We start from the raw sequence: 20,940 nt of genomic DNA, 5'->3' as shown, positions 1-20,940 counted from the left end.
TAGATTTAAACCCATGATTATTTTCTCGAGTGATGACTAATAATATTATTACAAATTGTTCTTGTGTTTGATTTAAATTTTCAGTAGTTTTTTTATTTGAAAATTAAAATTGTTTAGTTCTAAATATTAGCCCTCATTGCATTGGATTCTTTCTGTAATAAAAAACTTGAATAAATAACGTAAATATCTCAGGAAACATAGATCGTAGCTACAGTATTGGGCTATTGTTAGAAAGGTAGCACTAGAGTGGTGTTTTGTGTATGTAATCATCAAATTAGTATTGTTGCTAGTTTAGTTTGCTTTTAAAGGTTAAGCAATGTTATTAGGTAGCGAAAAACAAGCCGAGACTGACCTGATTTTCAACATATTAGTAGATATAATGATGCATATAAAGTGTTTAAAATGAGTCGCGGTATTCAGTATGATGGTATAAGTTTCTTAACACATCTGATGTTCACTGCTAATAGTGCTAAATGCTCTGTTAGAGGTGCTAACGCTTTTAGCATTCCTCATGCTATATTTTGTACTGAATAGTTACATCCAGTTAGAGTAAGTGAAGGTGTTTAAGCACTTGCGTTGGGCAAATTGTAGTAACTTTTGCTTCTTTAAGAAGATGAGTAAGAGAGGAAATATTATACTCTATGGACTAAAATCCGGCTCTCTTAAATGCCAATACCTTGATTTTCAATCGTTCTGTATGGCTTCAAAGATTGGATTACGGTCTTTGAAATTTGTAAGTTTAATAACTATATATAATAAAATAGTTAAATTTGTCTTTTAAAGACATTATTATCTCATAGATCGTGTTAATGAAGGGATTCGTTTAAGATGCAGTTTAAGTCGAATGACAATTGATAAATATCATAAAGCGGCCTGAACAATAACTCTGACTAAGTGTAATGAAAGCTCTTCGGTGTCAACGGCAGCCTATTGGCTAAGAAGTAGACACTATGGATGATGATGAATGTTATTAGGACAAAGGGAAGAACGCTGCACATATAGTGAATAAAATGTTATTGTTTATTGGCTGAAAAATCTCATGAAATTCTGGAAAATCTTTATCAACATAAGAATAGGATTACAACTATGTTTTCAACTAGTTCACATAAATGTTGTCTACAAAAAAGAAAAAAGAAGTGTTGATTTTAACACAGAAGGTAAAGAGCGTTCTGGACATCGAAAAAAAATGTTATTGTTTATTGGCTGAAAAATCTGATGAAATTCTTGAAAATCTTTATCAACATAAGAATAGGATTACAACTATGTTTTCAACTAGTTCACATAAATGTTGTCTACAAAAAAGAAAAAAGAAGTGTTGATTTTAACACAGAAGGTAAAGAGCGTTCTGGACATCGAAAAAAAATGTTATTGTTTATTGGTTGAAAAATCTGATGAAATTCTTGAAAATCTTTATCAACATAAGAATAGGATTACAACATTGTTTTCAACTAGTTCACATAAATGTTGTCTAAAAAAATGGAAGTTCTAGGTTAAGAGCGAGAAATATTTTTAACACTTGATGCATTACTTAAAAGTAATTGAAATGAGCCATTTCTGAACTGGCGATGAAGTATAGATCACATACGATTAGCAGGATTGGCACCGAAAAGGCGTTTGAGATATATTTGTTGTGAGACTGGAAAATAATTGTTTACCATGCTGCGCTGCTGCAGTACCTAGCATTGGAAACTACGGACTGAAATCAATTGAAAGAGCCGAACTATCAAAAACCGAAAGTCGATAGTCAAAGAACTAGCGACTAAAAGTACTAATTACTAGTTCAGTTAAATGCACTTTATTCCTGATAACAGACGGAGATGTGTAAATTCCTTCCCCTATTAATTTGGAAAAGGAAAGGATGAAGATAATTGTTAAATTCTTTGTGCTGTGTACATCAGTTCATTATAAAATGGCATTGTGAAACAGTAAATTGAACAATGATACCAAATATGTTTCATTGTATTTTAATATTTGGAAAATATGACGTAATATATTAAAAATAATTGGTTTATTTGTATTTCATTCCAACATGCGCTTACGAATTTGATTTCAATCATGCCATAAGTGGGACGGAGGTGTACATATTCTTTCTCGAATTTTCTTTAGGAAAGAAAACGAAACAAATAATTGCCGATTCTATTACGTTCAAAAGAACATACTCATTTTGAGTGATGCAAAATTATTTTTATTTTTCTTAGATTTGACAAAATTGTAATGAAGAATGGAGTAATGATAACTAAATATTTGTATCATATTTTCTGAATCAATTTAGCATCAAGTATTTAACCATTGTACCCTTTTTAAATACAATATTAGTTTTATGTATCGTTAATCAGTTATATTTAAAAATTATTATTCGTGTTGAAACTTTGTTGAAAAATTTTAACACTCAAAAATCTCGAACAAACTTTGAGAGACTTAAAACATCGAAAAAATTATGAAATACCAAATAGTTGAAGACCTAATAGTTGGCAAGATAACGTAAATGCGGTCAAAATTATTTCAGTATTTATCAATAAAAATGTTATTTTTATCATATTACCAATATATTGTAAAAAACCAATCGAATGAACTAGTCGGACTGAAAATAGCCGCTGAATTAGTCGATAGTAAAAAGTAATCGATTATTCCTAACGCTAGATGTACCAATATTATAGTTTAAGTTGGGGATGTCGAAAAAATATCGATGTATCGATATTTTTAGGCAATTGTATGAATATTTTTGTTTTCTCAACAATATTTTTAAAAACGTTTTAAAGAATATCAATATATAGAAATATCGATATTTTACTCAGCGGACTACATCACTAGTTCAAGAATATTATTTTTACTTCAAACATTTTATCTTCATCTCTATAATTTGTTTCAATCCCGATTGTTTTTATTCAAAACCAGTTTATGGTAAACGATCAACCAGAAGTTCACCGAAGGAATAACGCTAGGGCATATTTAACGCCATACGAAAATTAGTTACACTTTACTAAAGAAAAACACCACAAGTATTTTCCAAGACACAATATATTATCCATAAGTCATTGTATTATGATAATAACATGTATCACATTCGATAGAAAAAAGAAACAAAACAGTTCACGGAATCCATCTACGAATACCAACAAGGGAACTGAACCGTAAGACACGTATCTGGTTAACCAAGAACAAAACTGGAAGGCAAAAATAGCAAATGACCTATTTTATAACTGGAGAAACGTTCGAAATGCGTCCGAACACGTGGTGAACCGAACCGTTTGGGGTTGAGTGTAAAAATAAGCAGGATGCGGCACTAGCACCGCTTCCACGAAACTAAGTTGTTTAGCGTTTTCGCAACTGCACGGAGTGAAAACCGACAAAACTATCAAAACAATAAACAGCAGCTAAACAATGTCAGCGTCACGTCGTCGGCCTTTTCAGTTCTTTTGTTCTGACCGGTACAGTCTAGACTATTTTTCCTTTTAACAGTTTTCCTTTATGTAATCATTTATTTCACTATTGAACGGTGTCGTAACAGGTTAGTAGAAATATATATTTTAATTTGTAATCAGATTAAAAGGCAGATTAATAGAGAGAATAGAACTAATAATTGTTTACTCTATATTTTTAATGTCTAATATTTGTTCACAACCTTATTAAGTTCAGGCCTATAAATAATTTTAAAGGATTTACAACAGATGATCTTACTGAGTGTTAAATTGGGTACGTTCATAACCAACTTCATGTCGAATGAAGTTGTCTTATTTTTCTACTTCAATTTGAGGAAAAAGGCGGCTAAAGGTTATACTGTGCGAAGTTTATGGCAACCATGTCTCATCGATTTTAATATGTGAACGTTTTTTTTTACGTTTTAAAAGTGTTGATTTTGACACAGAAGACAAAGAGCGTTTTGGACATCGAAAAATAATTGAAGACGAGGATTTGAAGGTATTGCTTGATGAAACCATCAATGGGGATCTCTATCGACGAAAAAGACAGAACAATGTTATTCTTCAGCATGATCATCCCATATTACAAAATCAGCAAAAGTATACTTGGAAACATTAAAATGGGAAATGCTAAAAAAACGTCAACGAAAAACTAAAACGTGAAAATTGCATTATTCGATAAGATAAAAATTGTATATGCTTATACTTTGCAAGAACTGGCAACGTGGACAGATAATGGAATTATGGATGAGTAGACTAGTAAACATTAAACTATGCCGGGGAAATTCATCTGGTGAGGAAACAACTCCAAGTATATTTCAATTACCTTTCGAAGTATTTAAATGTACTGGATATTGTTTGAACAATTTCAGCTCAATCACACAAAACTCATCAGCTTAAAAATTCACCAGACTGTATTCTCAAGACCTTGCCCCTTCTGGTTACTATTTGTTCAGTGACCTGTCTAAGCAAATCCTCATTTCAAGATACCAAAAAATTTGGTGGATTCATGGATAGCCTCAAAAGATACATCGTTTTTTCGAGAAGGAATCCATAAATTTCCTGAGAGATAGGAAAAGATAACAGCTATCAATTGACAATATGTTGAATAAAAAACACTGTATCGATTTTTCACAATAAAGCTTCAAATAAAAAAAAAATTTAAAACTACTTTATAGGCCTAATAAATTTCTCCATATTTTAGTTAATTATTTAGTTGATATATTATTATTAATATTAAAGTAACGAAATATGGACCGAGAAATAAAGGAATTTCCTTTTGTCATGTATTTAGGGCAAATTTATTCATATACAGTTCATCTACCAATCATGGGTGTTATTTTTATAGATGGCATTGGCCATTTTCTGATCAAACAATAATTCCGTCACTGTAAAATGTTGAGATTTCTGGGTGAAAAATTGAACTGTGAAAGTTATATTTGCAAGTTTCTGGAACAAAGTTTTGCTGGAGCATATGGTTGGAGAATATATCTTTCTTAAGAATGTTTTCTGATTGTTTTGTTAAAATCGTCTACATCAATCGTATTAGGTTGTGCATTAGAGGTGGATTAATGCTTTTAGCAGCTTACCAAGATTAATAGATTCCTTTCCAATTTCACCAAACATGTGCGGGCTTTAAAAAACGTTTCTGAAGCCTCTTTAGGTTTTGACCTTGAACTTTCCCTTACGTTATTTGCACCATTTGTTATTTATTCGTTTCAGAAGTAGCTCGATTGTCTTTAGTTTTAGTACCAATTCACAAATGGTAACTTGATTCATTACATTTTACTGATAATTCATATGAGGTTCCGCGTTATTTTGAATAATTTCATCAACATTTTTAACATTCCTTGGACAGAGATGCAGTTTTAAAATCACACACCTTGACACGCCATAAATGCCACAAAATTGGGGTGGTTTGTTTAGAAAATAAAGAAAAATAAAATATGACCTTCTGGATTTTCCATTATCAAACTACCAAAGCTTATAACCGATGCGCTGTCTTATATTAGAATGTTCCATAGACTGTCAAAACACGCGTAGATATATGTAATTTTAAAACCATCTAATAGACGGCTTTAAAGTCTCAAATTACTTGGTTTTCTATTGAGAAAAGTAAAATTATTTTTCCACAACCTCATATTGTTATTGTAGACGTAATGCCATATATTGGGTTAGATTATTATTGTGTCTTGTTTCATGAACACTATTAAACTATCATAGTCATTCCCTTTTCACATTTTTTTGGCTTAACCTGTTGAAGGTAAATTAGCAGCACATTACTGAAAAGTTTCTTACACTCTACATTCTCTATACATTCATTTTGGTTATAGTTTGTTTAGTTGGAAGTTATCATTATTATTATATAGATATTGAAAAACAGTTTTAATTTTGATTTTTGATTTATTTTAATAATTTTTAAGGAATTAAACTCACAAACATTTGCATTATTAAAAATTAAACATTCATGACCTATTCACATGCCATAATATTGGTCAAGAACTTTCAAGTAGAAATATTAAGGCACTTTAAAGTTTAAGAGCTAATTATTATAGTTTATGGTGGCATACATAAAATTATAAATAGCTATAGTTAGTTGATTCAACTCACCATCAAACAAGTACGGTGTAATAAATTTTCCAAACTCTCTAAGTTATTTTAGTTAGAATCGATGAGATCTGTAAAAGGTGGCTATATACGAGGGTAATATGAACAATTCTCGGCCTGAATGACTGCGGTTCTTAGCTTAAAAACGATATTATTTTTCTACATAACATCTCTTGAGTTGGTTCAGCGTTTCTCTAATATGGGTATTCCTTTTGCGGATGTAAGAGCCTGAGAGACTGTGTCAGTATTGATTTACGATCTTCTCAACTTCCTTATTAAATGCGACGTATCTTCTAGATACAAATTTCTTTGTGTATAGGAAACTCTCGTCCGAAAACGGGTTTTCAGTCTTCGAGTACCATAAATTAATCCACTTTTATAATGTATAAGTCTTAACTTTAGCTTAAGTAGTTTAGTTTTATGTTCATGTAAATGCTCCAGCACAGTACTAATAAATTTATTTGTAAACTAAGACTGTATAAAGCTTATCTAATGTACGATTTAATTAATAGAACATGTTTAGGAAAGGGAAATACATACTGATGTATTAATTCTGTACTCGCCTTGCTTGTATATTAATGCAAGTTTAATAGAACTGTAATAGTAAATTAATTTGTAAATTAAGATTGTATGTACGTAAGAGTTAATTAATTAAACAAAATTTGGAATAGATGTAAGTCTGTGGGTGCCAAGTCAAGAGATTATGGGTGATTGTCTTCATTTGAGCGTTTTCTTAGTGAAAATGATTCTTTCTTCTTGAAGCCAGTCGTGTTTTCATTAATTTTTCCATCTAGCTGGAATATGATATTGTTTATAACAGTTTCCTTAATCATGAATGAATTATAATAGACCTCCTCTTTAATTATCATCAGATTAGATAAAGATTTTTAAAGGAAATTTTTAAATTATTTAATTAATAAATTTTTACTAGTCGTTTCCGTCTAACCTACAATTTGTCTTTATGCTAACTTAAATCTAGGTATATAACTAGGAGGGCCCATCGGCCCTAACTCAGTCTCTGTTTAAATAATGTTTATATATGTCACTGCTGTATTTTTTAAGATATGCACTTCACTACACAACATTACACAAGATCAGATGGTTTGATACTTTTGAGTCTGTGTCCTGTTCTGGTGGTATCCAAAAGTTGCAATATTTCAAAATTCGTATGAGAATGTAGTCTTCCCTCATGCCCAATGCAATTCTCTTGATTTCTTGACTGACTGTGGGTATCTGAAGGTCTTGATATAGGTAATCAGTCCTATAGTATTTGAGTGCACCCACAATACCTTTCAGGGCTTTGTTCTGAAAAAATTGTATTATATTTATGTTACTCTTTGCAGAACATCCCTATAATTGAACTCCGTATGTCCATATAGGTCTCAATATTTGCTTATATAATAGCAATTTATTATGTACTGATAATTGTGATTTTCTTCCATTTAGCCAGTACATTTTCCTATATTTCAATTCCAGTTCTTTTCTTTTCTTCTTTATATGTTCCTTCCAGCGAAGTTTTGCATCGAGATTCTTTCTGAGATATTTAGCGTTGTTACTATATGGAATGATAGTGTTATTTAATGTTATTGGTGCTTATACGGTCTGTTTATAGGTGAACTGCACATGTTCAGATTTACTTTCATTAATTCTTATTTTCCAAGCTTGTTTCCAATTATTTATATTGTCACTTGCCTGTTGTAATTTTCGTGAGGCTTCTTCACTATTGTCTCCGACAGCTATAACGTAGTATCATGAGCAAATGTAGCCATCATGATATTTTCCATTTGTGGTATATCACAAGTGTAAAGTAGATAAAGCATTGGTCCCAATACACTTCCTTGTGGCACACCTGCTTTAGCTTCTTTTATTGTAGAGTAAGCTTCTTCTTGTTTAACTCTAAACATTCTGGTTGTAATGTATGATTTTAATAGTTCGGTGTTTTGTTTTGGTAGCATTTTCTGTAGTTTATGAACAAGGTTTGGTTTGAAAGTTTTTTCTAGATATTCAGCAAATGCTTCTGCTCTTTGGCGATTGTCACCTGCCCAATTCCCACATAAGTCTCTTATAGGTGGACTGTGTAGGCATGAGCGCTTTAGATATTTTGTGGATTTTCCAGAGTAAGTAATCAGTTTCTTTATCATCTGTTAAATTTCTGAGATAGTCATTTATGGTTTTATTTTTTATTTCCAGTACTTCTCCTTTCACTCTTTGGGTTGTAGTTTTTAAACTATTTTTGTTTTTAGGTGATCTGTTTTGTTGTAATTTTTTTGGAAATTTACGTTTTTTAGCTACCATTTCCTTCACTTCTTTTGGATAATTAATTCCTTTAGTTGTACTTTTAATTTCTGGAGTATTATTCCAAGCCGCTTGAATATCTACTACGAATTTTTCTGCTTCAAGATTTAATTGTTCAGTTGTCTTGAGGGGTACATTTAGTTGAATTCGTTTGTTCAATTCTTCAGCAAATCCTTCCCAGACTGTTCTCTTGTTAACGTTGGGTTTCTTTCTTTTCTTATTATATTTTCGCTTAACGTCAGAATCACTGGCGTATGATCTGAACTTAGCTCAAAATTTTCTTCGACTTTTATATAGTTGGATGTTATGTTTCTTACTATGAAGAAATCTAACAGGTCTGGAGTTTTCTATTAATCAGTCGGTCAATAAGTTGGTTTTCCAGTTGACATGTAACTACATGTTAGCTCAGTAGCTGCTTTATGCAATTCATTGCCTTTAGTTGTTGTCATTCTGGATCCCCATCTTGTATTTTTTGCATTGAGATCACCTCCAATTATAAATTTTTCTCCCAGGTTGCTTAGGACATTCAAATAATTGTCCTTTTTTTTAATTGTATCTTGGAGGACAATAAATTGCGGCTATTGTAACCTTGTATCTGCTTGATTTAATATTTACTGCTGTTACCTGATTTTCTGCTGTACTGAGCCCGGGTTCTTGATGGTGGATTTTAAAGGAAAATGGTGAAAATTTCGTGTAGCCAAACATTCGCCAACTGCTTCCGTCAGCATATCCATAATCTACCATGTTTATGTTGTTATTACCTTGGACTTCGTCGCCCGCAAAATCGTTTGAATTTCACAGAGATCACACAGTTCACTGATCGCTTGTTTTAATTGTCACAGAATAAAGTGTATAGTATACTGAAAGATTATGTATCTACAAGACTTGACATATATATTGAGCAATATCTATGAGTTGCGTTATTTACACGGAACTAGTATTGTCAATATGTAAAAAATGTAATTTATTGTATGGTGTTTATATTATTTTGTCTCTTTGACTCTTGAGTAATATAATTCTGTATTACATTTCATCTATATTCTTAAGAAGAATAGGTTACGACCTTGGTGTTATATGTTCTACTGTTGCATCTATTTAGAGACCTTATGGTTTATAGTATATTATTACAAGGCTTTTAATAATTTGACAATTTCCAGGAAAAAATTCCTTAAGTTGAATTTTCAAAATATGAAATCGATTTTTCACGGATCCGTTCGAATATTTTTGGAAAAATATTATTTGATAAAAAAACGAGGTTATTCGAAAAGAAAAACTTGTATTTCATAAGCCAATTTATATCGGAGATATAATTTAAAATAAAAACGAGAGAATGATCCTGATTTATCTGGCACATTCCCCGTAGAAAACTATAACATGTCGTGGAAATTTATATTTATTTTTATAAGAGATGATTCGCAGCAAATCAGGAATCTATTTTTATAATTTCGTGCTGTTCCGGATATCCAAAGTGCTGCTGCATATTTTATTAGCGTTTATTTTCGACGGAACATGATTTATTTTGATTCGGATTAAAAGTCCATTAGGCGGGTTCCATTTTATTAGATCGAATAAATCGGTCAATTGTTTTAGGATCATTTGATTTCGAAGAAATTGTAAATAAACACGGAGGTATGTCAAGTTTTTAATCATTTGTTAGTTTCGTATGATGTATTTGATATAATATTGTCTAATTTTTTATAATAATTGCAAAAAAGTTATCTTTATTACGATTAACTGTAGATTCTTTTAAACACGCTTAGACAAACAAAAGAAAATTCTAAAAATATTGTGGTTATCATATATGATGCATTGGTAAATGATACATAGATGATTTAATAGGAGTCATAGAAGGTAAATGTGTAATGAGTTATATAAAGATATCTCATAAAGCAGTTTGAGTTATATTTTGTCTGAAGTTCTAGATTTCAGAAATATGTGAATTCAATAATAATAACATTAATAGAAACTGTAATACAGATTAAAAAAAATTGGTTTATAATAATGATATACTATTGACAGATTATTTTAAAAATACATTTATTTTAAAATTAAAAGTGGGATTACTAAGGTTTTACCAGAAACAAAAAAGCCCCACGATCTTATAAGCATGTGCAACTACAATACTTCATCGAGTAATTTTCAAAAACTGTGTTTAGACACGCTTTAACATATAAATTTTTTCTACAAATTCTTCAACTAGATATCTGTTTAGTTTCTTTTACTTTACTTGACTTTAGTGATAACATTTGGTTCATACTTTGTTGGCACATAAGTATTTCTGCACATACTAGGGTGTAAAAACCTAATACAATCACATTGTTCACTCAAATATGTGTAACTTATCCTTAACTTAGTGAAGCATAGCTCATCGAACTATCTGATTTATAAGAAATCGGATATTTGATATTGGCCTTTCGTAATCTAACCACGATGATATTTGATTGAGACTTGTTGAAGGTTTCCATTTAGTTAATATTTTTCTTGGCATTTTGAGAATATATGACCAGTAGTGAATAACAGTGAATGTTCAGTCGGTTCAGTTAGAAGTCCATTTTCTTGTCTGTAGTTGGCATTCGAATCTTGTAGATACATATATTGACCTCATGCACACTTGTAGAACTGAACCAGTCATATTATATAGAATATAATTTTGTATATTATTTGGTGACTGAAAAAAGAATAAAATTAATAGGGACTCATATACACAATAAACAAAACAAATGAGGCCTAACCTCAAATGTTATCAACAGTGTTATTTACCTCAATATTACGTTAACTATACTTTGGACGTCATTAAAGGCACTTAAAATAATAAAGACATACATCAGAATGATAGTATTGCTGTGAAAAAATTACCAATGTTCAAACAATACTGGCCGGTTCCCGCCATACAATATTTTTCCTCCTTGGAATGAAAGTACACAACTTGTTTGCTGTTTTCAGCAATGTGTAATTACATTAGAGGCCCTGATACAAACGAAAGTGGAATATCTGATTATAACACAACATTATTAAAATTATGTGTAATACAAATCGCTCAGTGTGGCCAAAAAAACTATACCATTTAACATCAAACCATTAAACTACGCAGATTTGGAGCGTTTTGTGGTGCTTTTAAAATTCAATTTTCATTCATTATTTTAAACGTTAATTTTCATTGAAATCGATTAATTTTGCAGAAATAACTTGAGAAGAATTGTTATAAAGTGGTTATCAAATCAAAGTATTAATTCAAAAAAAGTCATCTAGCCGATTTGCTAATAATGATCTAAAACATTTGGAATTATTAAAATTATTTTGTGCTTGACTTTATGGGGATGAAATTTCACTCTAGTATCGTCATTGATTCAATTATTCTTGATGATGTTCCGTAGTGATGATTTTGTTCTTAATCTCGTTGCCTTGAAATAGTCTCTTAATACTTATTCAATAAAGGCATGTTGCAGCAGGTTTGAATATTTTAGATATACAAATAATTATATCTAACAGTAAATCAGTCAAAAATGATTGCGATTTGAAAATTGTGATTTTTAGTGTTATATTTACCTTGTTTGGCAGTTTTATTTTCAAAAAAAAGGGTAATACAGCCCAGGCTCATTGAAAATGATGTGGTTATTATGATGATCAAGTTTCAAGTGAATATCTCTGAAAATATCGATCTGAATCTCTTCATAGTTGTTAAATAATTGAAAAATTCGATGAAATTCTTAAAAATATCGAGGTAAATTTATATAGTTCACTTCGACATTCTCATGAAACAGTTAATAAAGCAAGTTTAAAACAGTTTTGAAACATTTATGGTGAATAATGTATAAAGAGCCAAACATTCATCAGATCGAGTTTCCATATGTTGTTAAAACGAATGGAAATTGAGCAATTCTTGAAGTAAATGTTAATAGAGAATTAGAAGTGATGAAAAGTGGATCATGTATGAGAATAATGGGTGAGATATATCGCGGTTGAAGATCAAATAAGGCCATTAATTCCACTCTAAACTAACAATAACTAGTGACGAGTTTCGCCTATCTTTACTCAAATTATCTAAATCGTTTCATATATATATATATATATATATATATATATATATATATATATATATATATATATATATATATATATATACATACAGAAATCAAATAAGCAATAATACTATTTATGTGTAAAGTCTTTCTGTGTTATTTTATATCTTGGTGGACAGTATACAGCGCCTATATCTATTTCAGCGCTCTTCTTTTCAATGGTAACTATGGCATATTGTATTTCTTCTTGTCTTATCTCATCTTGTTGGAAATGCTGTATATTTTATTCCATTATTAGAGCTGTTCCACCTCGAGCACGTTCACTGGGGTGCACTGTCCAGTATGTAACATAACTCCGTAATTTTTTTAGAAAGAATTTGTTCTCAGGCATACTTCTAGTTCCCGGACTCGCTGATTTAGCCCACTGGCCTTTCATGTTATCATTCTTAAGAACGAATTTGTTTTTGTTTTTCATTAACTTATTTTGGGGATTTTCAAATTTTTTTACCCTGTTTGCTAACTGACTGAAATTTTGTCGTATTTCAGTCTCAAATCCACTGAGCAATTTCATCATGTCGACGATGGTTGGCTCGGTTACAGTTTCCTGCTTTTTTACGTTAATTTGATTATCGTTCGGTTTTTTGTCGCATATATTTTGCAGTTGGAATTGCTGTTTCTTCAAGTGTTTTATTTTATGTATCGAGTGTCTTAATCGCTGTACAGCTGTAATTTTATTTTGCTGAAGTTCTTTTGTTTTCTTCTGATACACTTCACACACCCTTTATAGCTGACAGGGTGTCCTTTTTCGTTCCATAATTCACATGTTGCTACGATATTGCGTTACTTTCTGCATTGATTAGTGTGATGTTTACCACCACACTTCACACATTCCCCACTGCAGAAATTTTTAGTATACCCAAGCTATTCACAATTTGTGTATTGAGGAATACTATTTTTTTTTTCGAGGGTTGTACTTTTATTTTGCAATCTATTAGGTATTTTATGTCATAGATTCATAAGCGTTTGACCGTGCATGGCATTTGGGATTAATCTACAAAATGAGCAAATAGCTAATGCGGAAATACTGTCGGCTGCTGGAATCATATCTTTTCGAAAGAAAATTCTTAACACTTAAAGCTATTTTGGCCGGAGTTACATAAGGCAGTGTCTTGGGACCGTTTCTATATCTGATTTATACTGCTGATATCCCAACAACGAAAGAAACAGTACTTGGAACATTTGCTGACGACATAGTTATAATGGCAAAATATGTATATCTGCATAAGGCTATAGAACAAGTACAAGTAGCGGTCAACAAGATCTACAAATGGACTAGGGACTGGAAAACATATGGCTCCAAATCCGTCCATGTTAATTTTGCGTTGCGGCGAATTGTCAAAAACTTAATTATATCACTTGACGGATGCCCGATTCATCAATCAGAATCCGCTAAATACCTCGGAATATATCTCGATGGTAGGTCAAACTGGAAACATCATGTGAAACAAAAATCAGAGCAAATTAGACTCAAAGTCAAGCAATTGTACTGGTTATTCGGAAGATACTTTCAACTTTATCTAAAATCAAAGAGATTGGTTTATCAGTCTTAAATCCTATTTGGATCTATGGGATGCAGATATGGGGTTGCACTAAAACATTAAACCAACTAGTAATCCAATACACCCAAAACAATTCTATGATTAATTACCAATGTTTATCGCTATGTAACAAACGAAGAGCTGAACCATGATCTCGGAATCAACTGGATACACGAAGTGATCGAAGATTTCGCCCTAAGACATGAGAGGTTGCTAAATTGCAGCATTATAGAAACTATACAGCTACTGGACAACAGGCTAGAACTCCGAAGATTGAAGCGCACCAAACCACAAAGTAAAGTTTAGCTTAAGTAGATTAGTTTTATTCTAATTTGGGAAATACATACTGATGTATTAATCCAGTACATGCCTTGTTTGTATACTAATGCAAGTTTAACAGAACAGTAGTAATAAATTAATTTGTAGATTAAGATTATACTAAGCATATCGAATGTAAGATGTAATTAATAAAAAAAAGCGTAAAGTCGAATACTTATTGATTGATATGTTATATCGATAGTTAATGGGTTTAAAACAATTTAAAGCTCAATATCAAATTCAGGCTATATCATTGCGCGATGACTTCAATAAATCACCTTGTTTAATTCTTGACACGTGACCCATTAAACGAGATATGGCTTCTTTATTGTCTTAGCAGTTTTATTACTCGAATATTGCGAAATACATTTTGTTTTCCCAATCATCGATCATAATATATACTAATAAAATATTGCGTATAATATCGATGATCTCAATACGATATTTGTGTTTATTGTTATTTTGGGACAAATGCCATTGGAAAGCAATTACAAGGTTCCTGATGATTTTCAATAAAGGTTTCAATAATATTACTTTGATATATTTTTGTTTGATCTAACTATTGGTAATTGCTATACTGAGATATTGTTTCAAAAGCGTTTATATAATTATATTTATTTTATAGGGAGTTATATTTATTTCCATAATCAACATTTTATATAAAAAATACAGTAATTTTTTACAATTGAAATTACTTTGCAGTCCTAAAGTACAAAGGATAATATTATGTATGGAACAGCATATGTTTGTTGGTACTCAAGCTTTTACTGATATCTTCTATGACCATTTTGCGTAAATTTGATTAGTTGTTGCTGAAGCTAGTTGTTGCATTATTGAATTTACTTTTTTAAGAGACATATGGTTTCAAGTGGTATTAAATATATATAATATGATCTAGGGGCCATTTCTTATGATTAAAACGAAACAGTACATACGAGGAAGTATCTTGAATAGTAATTGAATTATTTGATGGTTTGCATGACATTTGGCGCAGTCTTATGGGAACCATACAACGTCTAAATCAATATCATTCAATTCGCATATTGAGCACCAGCCACTTATTTTTTAAGTCTGTTTAGTGATTCCAAAAATTCTCAGTAAAAAGTGACAGGTGAGATAATTTCGAGGAAGAACGAAGTCATCAATGTCTATTTGATAATAAACTTCATAGATTAGAACAATTTTTAACAATGAAAATCGATATTTTTGTTGAATAGTGCTACAGTGTGGTTCTATTTTTGTTAATCCTAAACTGTCAGTCGTCAAGCTGTTTTTTTTTGGGTTGTAAGTACTTTAATGTATAATTGGCTGCAAATTTACATCGTGCTTATATTTTGAGCTCTGAAGAGAGTTCTTATGAATACAAAATTTGGAAAAATTGCATGGAAAAACGTTTTGATTTACTCCGATAAAGGAAATAGTACGAAACTATATTATGAAGAAAAACAAATAAAGATATTTAATTAGTAGCTTTATGATTATATACACACCCTTGAAATGAATGTAAACTACTCGAATGCATCCACAATTGTGACAAATTTTTTCTGCGATATCTAAAATTATATTTTTGATAGATTTTCAGTCGATTTTAAATTAGTGCCTTCTATTTTCATAGTTGTTTTTCTGGTTAAATTAATCACTGGATCTCATGCCATGTGTTAATCATAAAATTGTAATAACAGCTGACAAAATTTTGCAGAAATAAAGCATCAGTAAGGAAATATCATTTAACACAAGATAATAATAGCATGTAGCAAGCAGAACACAATTTTGTAAACAGTTAATATTTATTATAATAATTAGAAGATATTATCGTGGTCGAAATATACATGGTCACGTAGAATGTAGAAACATGTGTTTTATATTTTTCTGCTATTTCTTCTGCAGTTGTTTAAAGCGCGGTTTAAGGTTGTGTTTATATGGCTCGATGAATGGAGACAGTTATGGTTACATTATAAAACCGTTATTTATTGAAGTTATATACAATTATATAAAAGTTATGAAATACTAATAGATAAAAGGAATGGTAGCGGTGTTACCTGAAGACGGGGCTTCTGCAGTCCATGGTGGCACGTTTGAACTGAAGGATAGTCAGTGACTGAATGATCGTTCTGTGATCGAATGACCTTTCAAGTACCCAAGTTAATATCCCATATAAGACGACTCGGGGTCGCCAGATATTCATTATCGTTTACGATTTACGGACGTGTATAAGAACTGGAATATTATTTCCGGGTAATTTGTAGGCCGTTATTCTAAGATGTAAAATTCAACATGCCTCAAAATCGCTACAACAGTTTCCTAGATTTGAAGTTAAATTGATTAATCATAAAATGCCGGAATATTAAAGGATTTTTTTTATTTGTTCATACATTTTTACTGGGGATTTCTAAAATGTATTTCGTTTTTGTTGCAGTGGAAGTTGTTTCGAGGGTCAATGGCAAAATGGTAAAAGACACGGTTTGGGAGTGGAAACCAGAGGTAGATGGATCTATAGAGGTGAATGGACGCAGGGTTTCAAAGGAAGATACGGTGTACGACAGTCCAATACGTCAACTGCCAAATACGAAGGAACTTGGGCAAATGGATTACAAGATGGTTATGGATCCGAAACGTATGCTGATGATGGTAAGTGGCAAGCTATTTTATTTTAGCAGAAAAATATGGCGACTTATAGGGCGACTGTATGAATGATACTTTCGATTTAATCTTATTTTAACATAAACACAACGATTAGTTCTAAACATTTCAATCATCACTTATCACAGCCAAATATAAGTATATTGTTTTTTTTTCGAACAAACTGAACCGTATCAGTTGTACGATCTCTTCTCTCCTCTTCCTCTCTTCCCGAAGAATTGTTCCTATGAAATTTTCAGGGAATAAACAAAATAATATGAACAGTATGCGATATATTACATCTAGTTGAATGTTGACAATACGAAAGGCTATGATTGCGAAACTGTTTATAATGAAAGCCAACGCTAAGCTGCGAAAGAAGTGGTGCAACGATCATAAAACCTTGATGACATGACACGTGATGTTTTATGTATGGAAAACACCAAATTAAGTCTACAATTCAGTCTGGTTACTTCTGCAGTCAAGCATGGAAGAGGTTCCGTTATAATTTCGGAGGAAATATTAAGCTGCCCTCCATTCATGCACATCACTGGCTGGATTACTGGGAATGAATATCTCGACAACTTCAGCCTCAATTAATTTCCTACTTTGACTAGCATATAGTTAAAAGATGCAGTCTTACTTTGAGGAAGTTGATTCAAACATTGTCCCTGATTAGCGAAATTGTCACTTCAACATAATTGAACCGTTATGGGGGGTTCTAGAGAAGATAATGATGAGTAGATTTTCATGTTCAATATTATTAAATCTTCATCATCAAACGGCGAAGAATTGCAGCCGTTTTAAAAACACATGTTGGCTTTTTCAGACCCCTTATATTAATAAACAATTATTGCGTATATGTTGGTGTTCATATTATTTTGTTCGTACCCTGTACGTGGCCGTGATGGATAGCTTACTTAATCCGACAGTTTGCCTTGAAGTAAAATGTTTTTACCAAATTTTCATGGTATTGCCTGCATTGAATGATTTATAATTAATTTAATTTAATGAAAATATCGGTGTTCTTCAATCAATAGCCCATGATTGGGTAACTGAGTTACTTCAACTCATCTTTGGTGGTCGTGCAAGATTTCGACTAAATTCTAGTAGACTAGGATATAACAGCAAGTTCAATACGGTTTTGATGGCCTTGAACAAAAATAATATGAACACCTGACAACAAAGATGCTTGCGTCAGGAATCAACTTCATTCCACCTCTGGTGACCTTATAGTTTGATTAGGAATACTTTCATCCGAACAAGCTATGTCAAGGAATGTTTCGAGTTACTGCGGAACAATTGCCGACGCAACATCAAATTATCTTCTTTTCTTGACATATAAGTTGATTCAGGATAATTGAATTAAATCACTTGAACATTATTTTATTTTAACCAATATAATGTATGAGTGATGCTGTTCAGTCAATGCTGTCTTGATATAAATGAAAGCCTTATAGCCTATAAATGAAAGAACACACCATTTTTTTATCATCATTAATATCATTTAATATCTATTACTGAATATATTTTATTTTATTTTTGGTTACAACGTCTTATAAATAATATTAATATATTTTTTATATCAATAATTAAAATTTCAAATATAAACGTTAAATGAATATAAAATAATAATCAAGTCCAAATTGTGTACGAAAGTTTGGATTACAAATCATTTACTGGCTTTAAAATAAATGAAGATCTATTAATAGTTAACAATATGTAGCATTATTGGATCAACAGCCGCAAGTCAATGCGTTGTGTAATAGGTTGTTATTTTCTTTAACACTGCATAAATTAACGGTCAAATATATATCCTTGTCAAATATTACAATTGTTAGTTGTTTTTTGTATTTGATTGAAATGAAAAAGTAATTTTGTTGTTTCGAAAAAATATAATAAATACATAGAACCATCAGACATAAATGAAAAAGTCTACGAATAAAAAAGTTTTCTTAGCTTTATTCTTGGACGTAGCGCAGGCTTTCGTTAAAGTCTGGTATAGACTTATATATAAAGTCCATACAGTGTTACCGAACGTTGAGATTTGAAATTTATAAATCTCAGCCAGTATGTTTAGAGTTACATAAGAAGCTTACCCAATAATAAAATAAATAAAAGCAGTTATGGATTATATTTTGGGTCCTGTCTTTACCTACTCTATACATGCAACCAAAAAACTACAAAACGCAATATGTAATATATAATAATATACATTGGTGGGCCAAGATATAGAGCATAAAACCTCTCATATACGAATATTTATGAATACTGCTATTACCGACATAATACATACATTAACAATGCTAAGTACCTTGGGATGAATCTTGATGCAAAACTTCGTTGGAAGAGGCATATTAAAAATAAAAGATAGGAACTCGAATTAAAGCACAAAAAGTGTATTGGTTAGAGTGGAAGAAGAATAAATAATCTATACATAATAAGTTGCTGTTGTGCCCAGATAATATAGGAAATTAATGTATAGTTAAAATGGGTAATTAAGGAGTAAGGAAGAACTAGATGTCAACTTTCAGAAATCCCATTAACCTGTCACTATTGTCACCAACCAAGATATTCGTGTAGTTATTCGGCTTGTTGTCGTTATCTGGCGGAGAAATAGCGAAAGACAGATATAAGAGATTGGTCGCAAAATGTATTGCTTGCTGGAGCATCTGAGGACATGAACTGGTCATGGGAAAAGTTACAGTGTCCTAGTCTCAATCGATTCAATTTAACTGCAAGCACTGGAACGGGAAGGAGGGATAGGAAGGAGACGTCAAAAGTCACTTTTTTCATCCAGACATTCCAAATAGTTTATTTGATCCATTCTCAAAAAGCCAGCATCTTTGCACTGAGTCTCAGATGAAGGTTTTCATTAGGGTAAAGTCCAGAGCGTTGTCCAATAGTTGTATTACTTCCACATTGATGTGATTTAGGGCTTTCTTTCATGTTATTATTTTACGCTTCTTCGTTGGTTACGTAGCGATAAGCATTGGAAATTAATCGAAGAACGTTATTTTGGTAGCGTTTATTAATAGTTAGTTTGATGATTTAATACAACTCCATATACTTTAATATAGATGTAGAGATATAATTAGTGCGAGTGCATATAATTTCGATAGATACTTGAGACTGGATGGCAGATTTTGCTTCAGTATATGTTTGTCTATTCCCAGGTATTCTGATGTGATATACAGCAAGATGGGTCATATGAGAATTAAGACCTGGAAATTAGAGGATGATCGGATTTTTGTTAATGGAAGCAATGTAGTGAGCTAAAGTCAGAAAAGATTATTAATTTTCTGTACGGTTGGGCAGAGACATATATTAGTTGAACAATGTTTTACATCGATACCATTGAATTCTAATTATCCGAGAGGCAATTAAGAGATTCGCAACATGATAAGAGGAGAGACTCGACCTCTATATTCCGTGTATCACACGGTGTTCCAACCGTTGAACAGCACTACAATGATTGAAGAGAAGCTAACCGTGTGATTTTGTGTAGTGAAGTATATACCTATCAGGTCTACTGGAAATAAATTACCGTATTTTTAAAACAGATGTCGCTTAAGTTAAGAATAGGCTTAAGTATATATTCTATTTTGCTAATGTAATGCCGTCATTGATTTATACCTCTTTGAAAATGTCAAGTTCCCTGCCCGAAAACATGTAAAGAGTTGCTTTCGATGTTCAAAACAAAGAAAGTTCTGGAAAACTGAAAAATCTTGAAGATGGGAAACTGTAAGAGTTATTAGATGAAGACCCAACCCAAACTTAATCTCAAAAACAATTGACAGAAGCGTTAAATGTGGCCCAAGAAACGATTATCGACCTATTACGAGCATTGGGTAAAATCCAAAAGATGGGAAAATGAGTGCCACGTCAATTGGAAGACAGGAATATGGAAAATGGAAAAATCGCCTGTGAAATGCTGCTTCAAGGGCATGATTTGAAGTAATTTCTGCATCGAATAGTAACGGCTGATGAAAAATGGATTTATTTTTGAAACCTTAAGCGCAAAAAATCATGGTTGTCACCTGGCGAAACCGGCCGATCGACTCC

At 31.7% G+C, this 20,940-nt stretch overlaps 1 protein-coding gene across 1 annotated transcript in view; it reads left to right on the top strand.

Moving 5' to 3' along the window:
- The window catches only part of LOC143202108 (uncharacterized), a 106,051-nt gene that overhangs the window by 15,164 nt on the left and 69,947 nt on the right, over nt 1-20,940 (top strand). Inside the window, exon 2 of the mRNA XM_076413387.1 lies at nt 16,673-16,884. Coding sequence (XP_076269502.1) covers nt 16,673-16,884 — 212 coding nt within the window. The remainder of the gene's footprint in view (nt 1-16,672; nt 16,885-20,940) is intronic.

The sequence above is a fragment of the Rhynchophorus ferrugineus genome, unplaced genomic scaffold (assembly GCF_030347505.1).
Source record: "Rhynchophorus ferrugineus isolate W39M unplaced genomic scaffold, kcgeb_rfMv2 rfM9, whole genome shotgun sequence".
In the NCBI taxonomy this organism is placed as follows: domain Eukaryota; kingdom Metazoa; phylum Arthropoda; class Insecta; order Coleoptera; family Curculionidae; genus Rhynchophorus; species Rhynchophorus ferrugineus.
The sequence above is the reverse complement of the archived record's forward strand: the minus strand, read 5'-3'. Positions and strand labels throughout refer to the sequence as shown.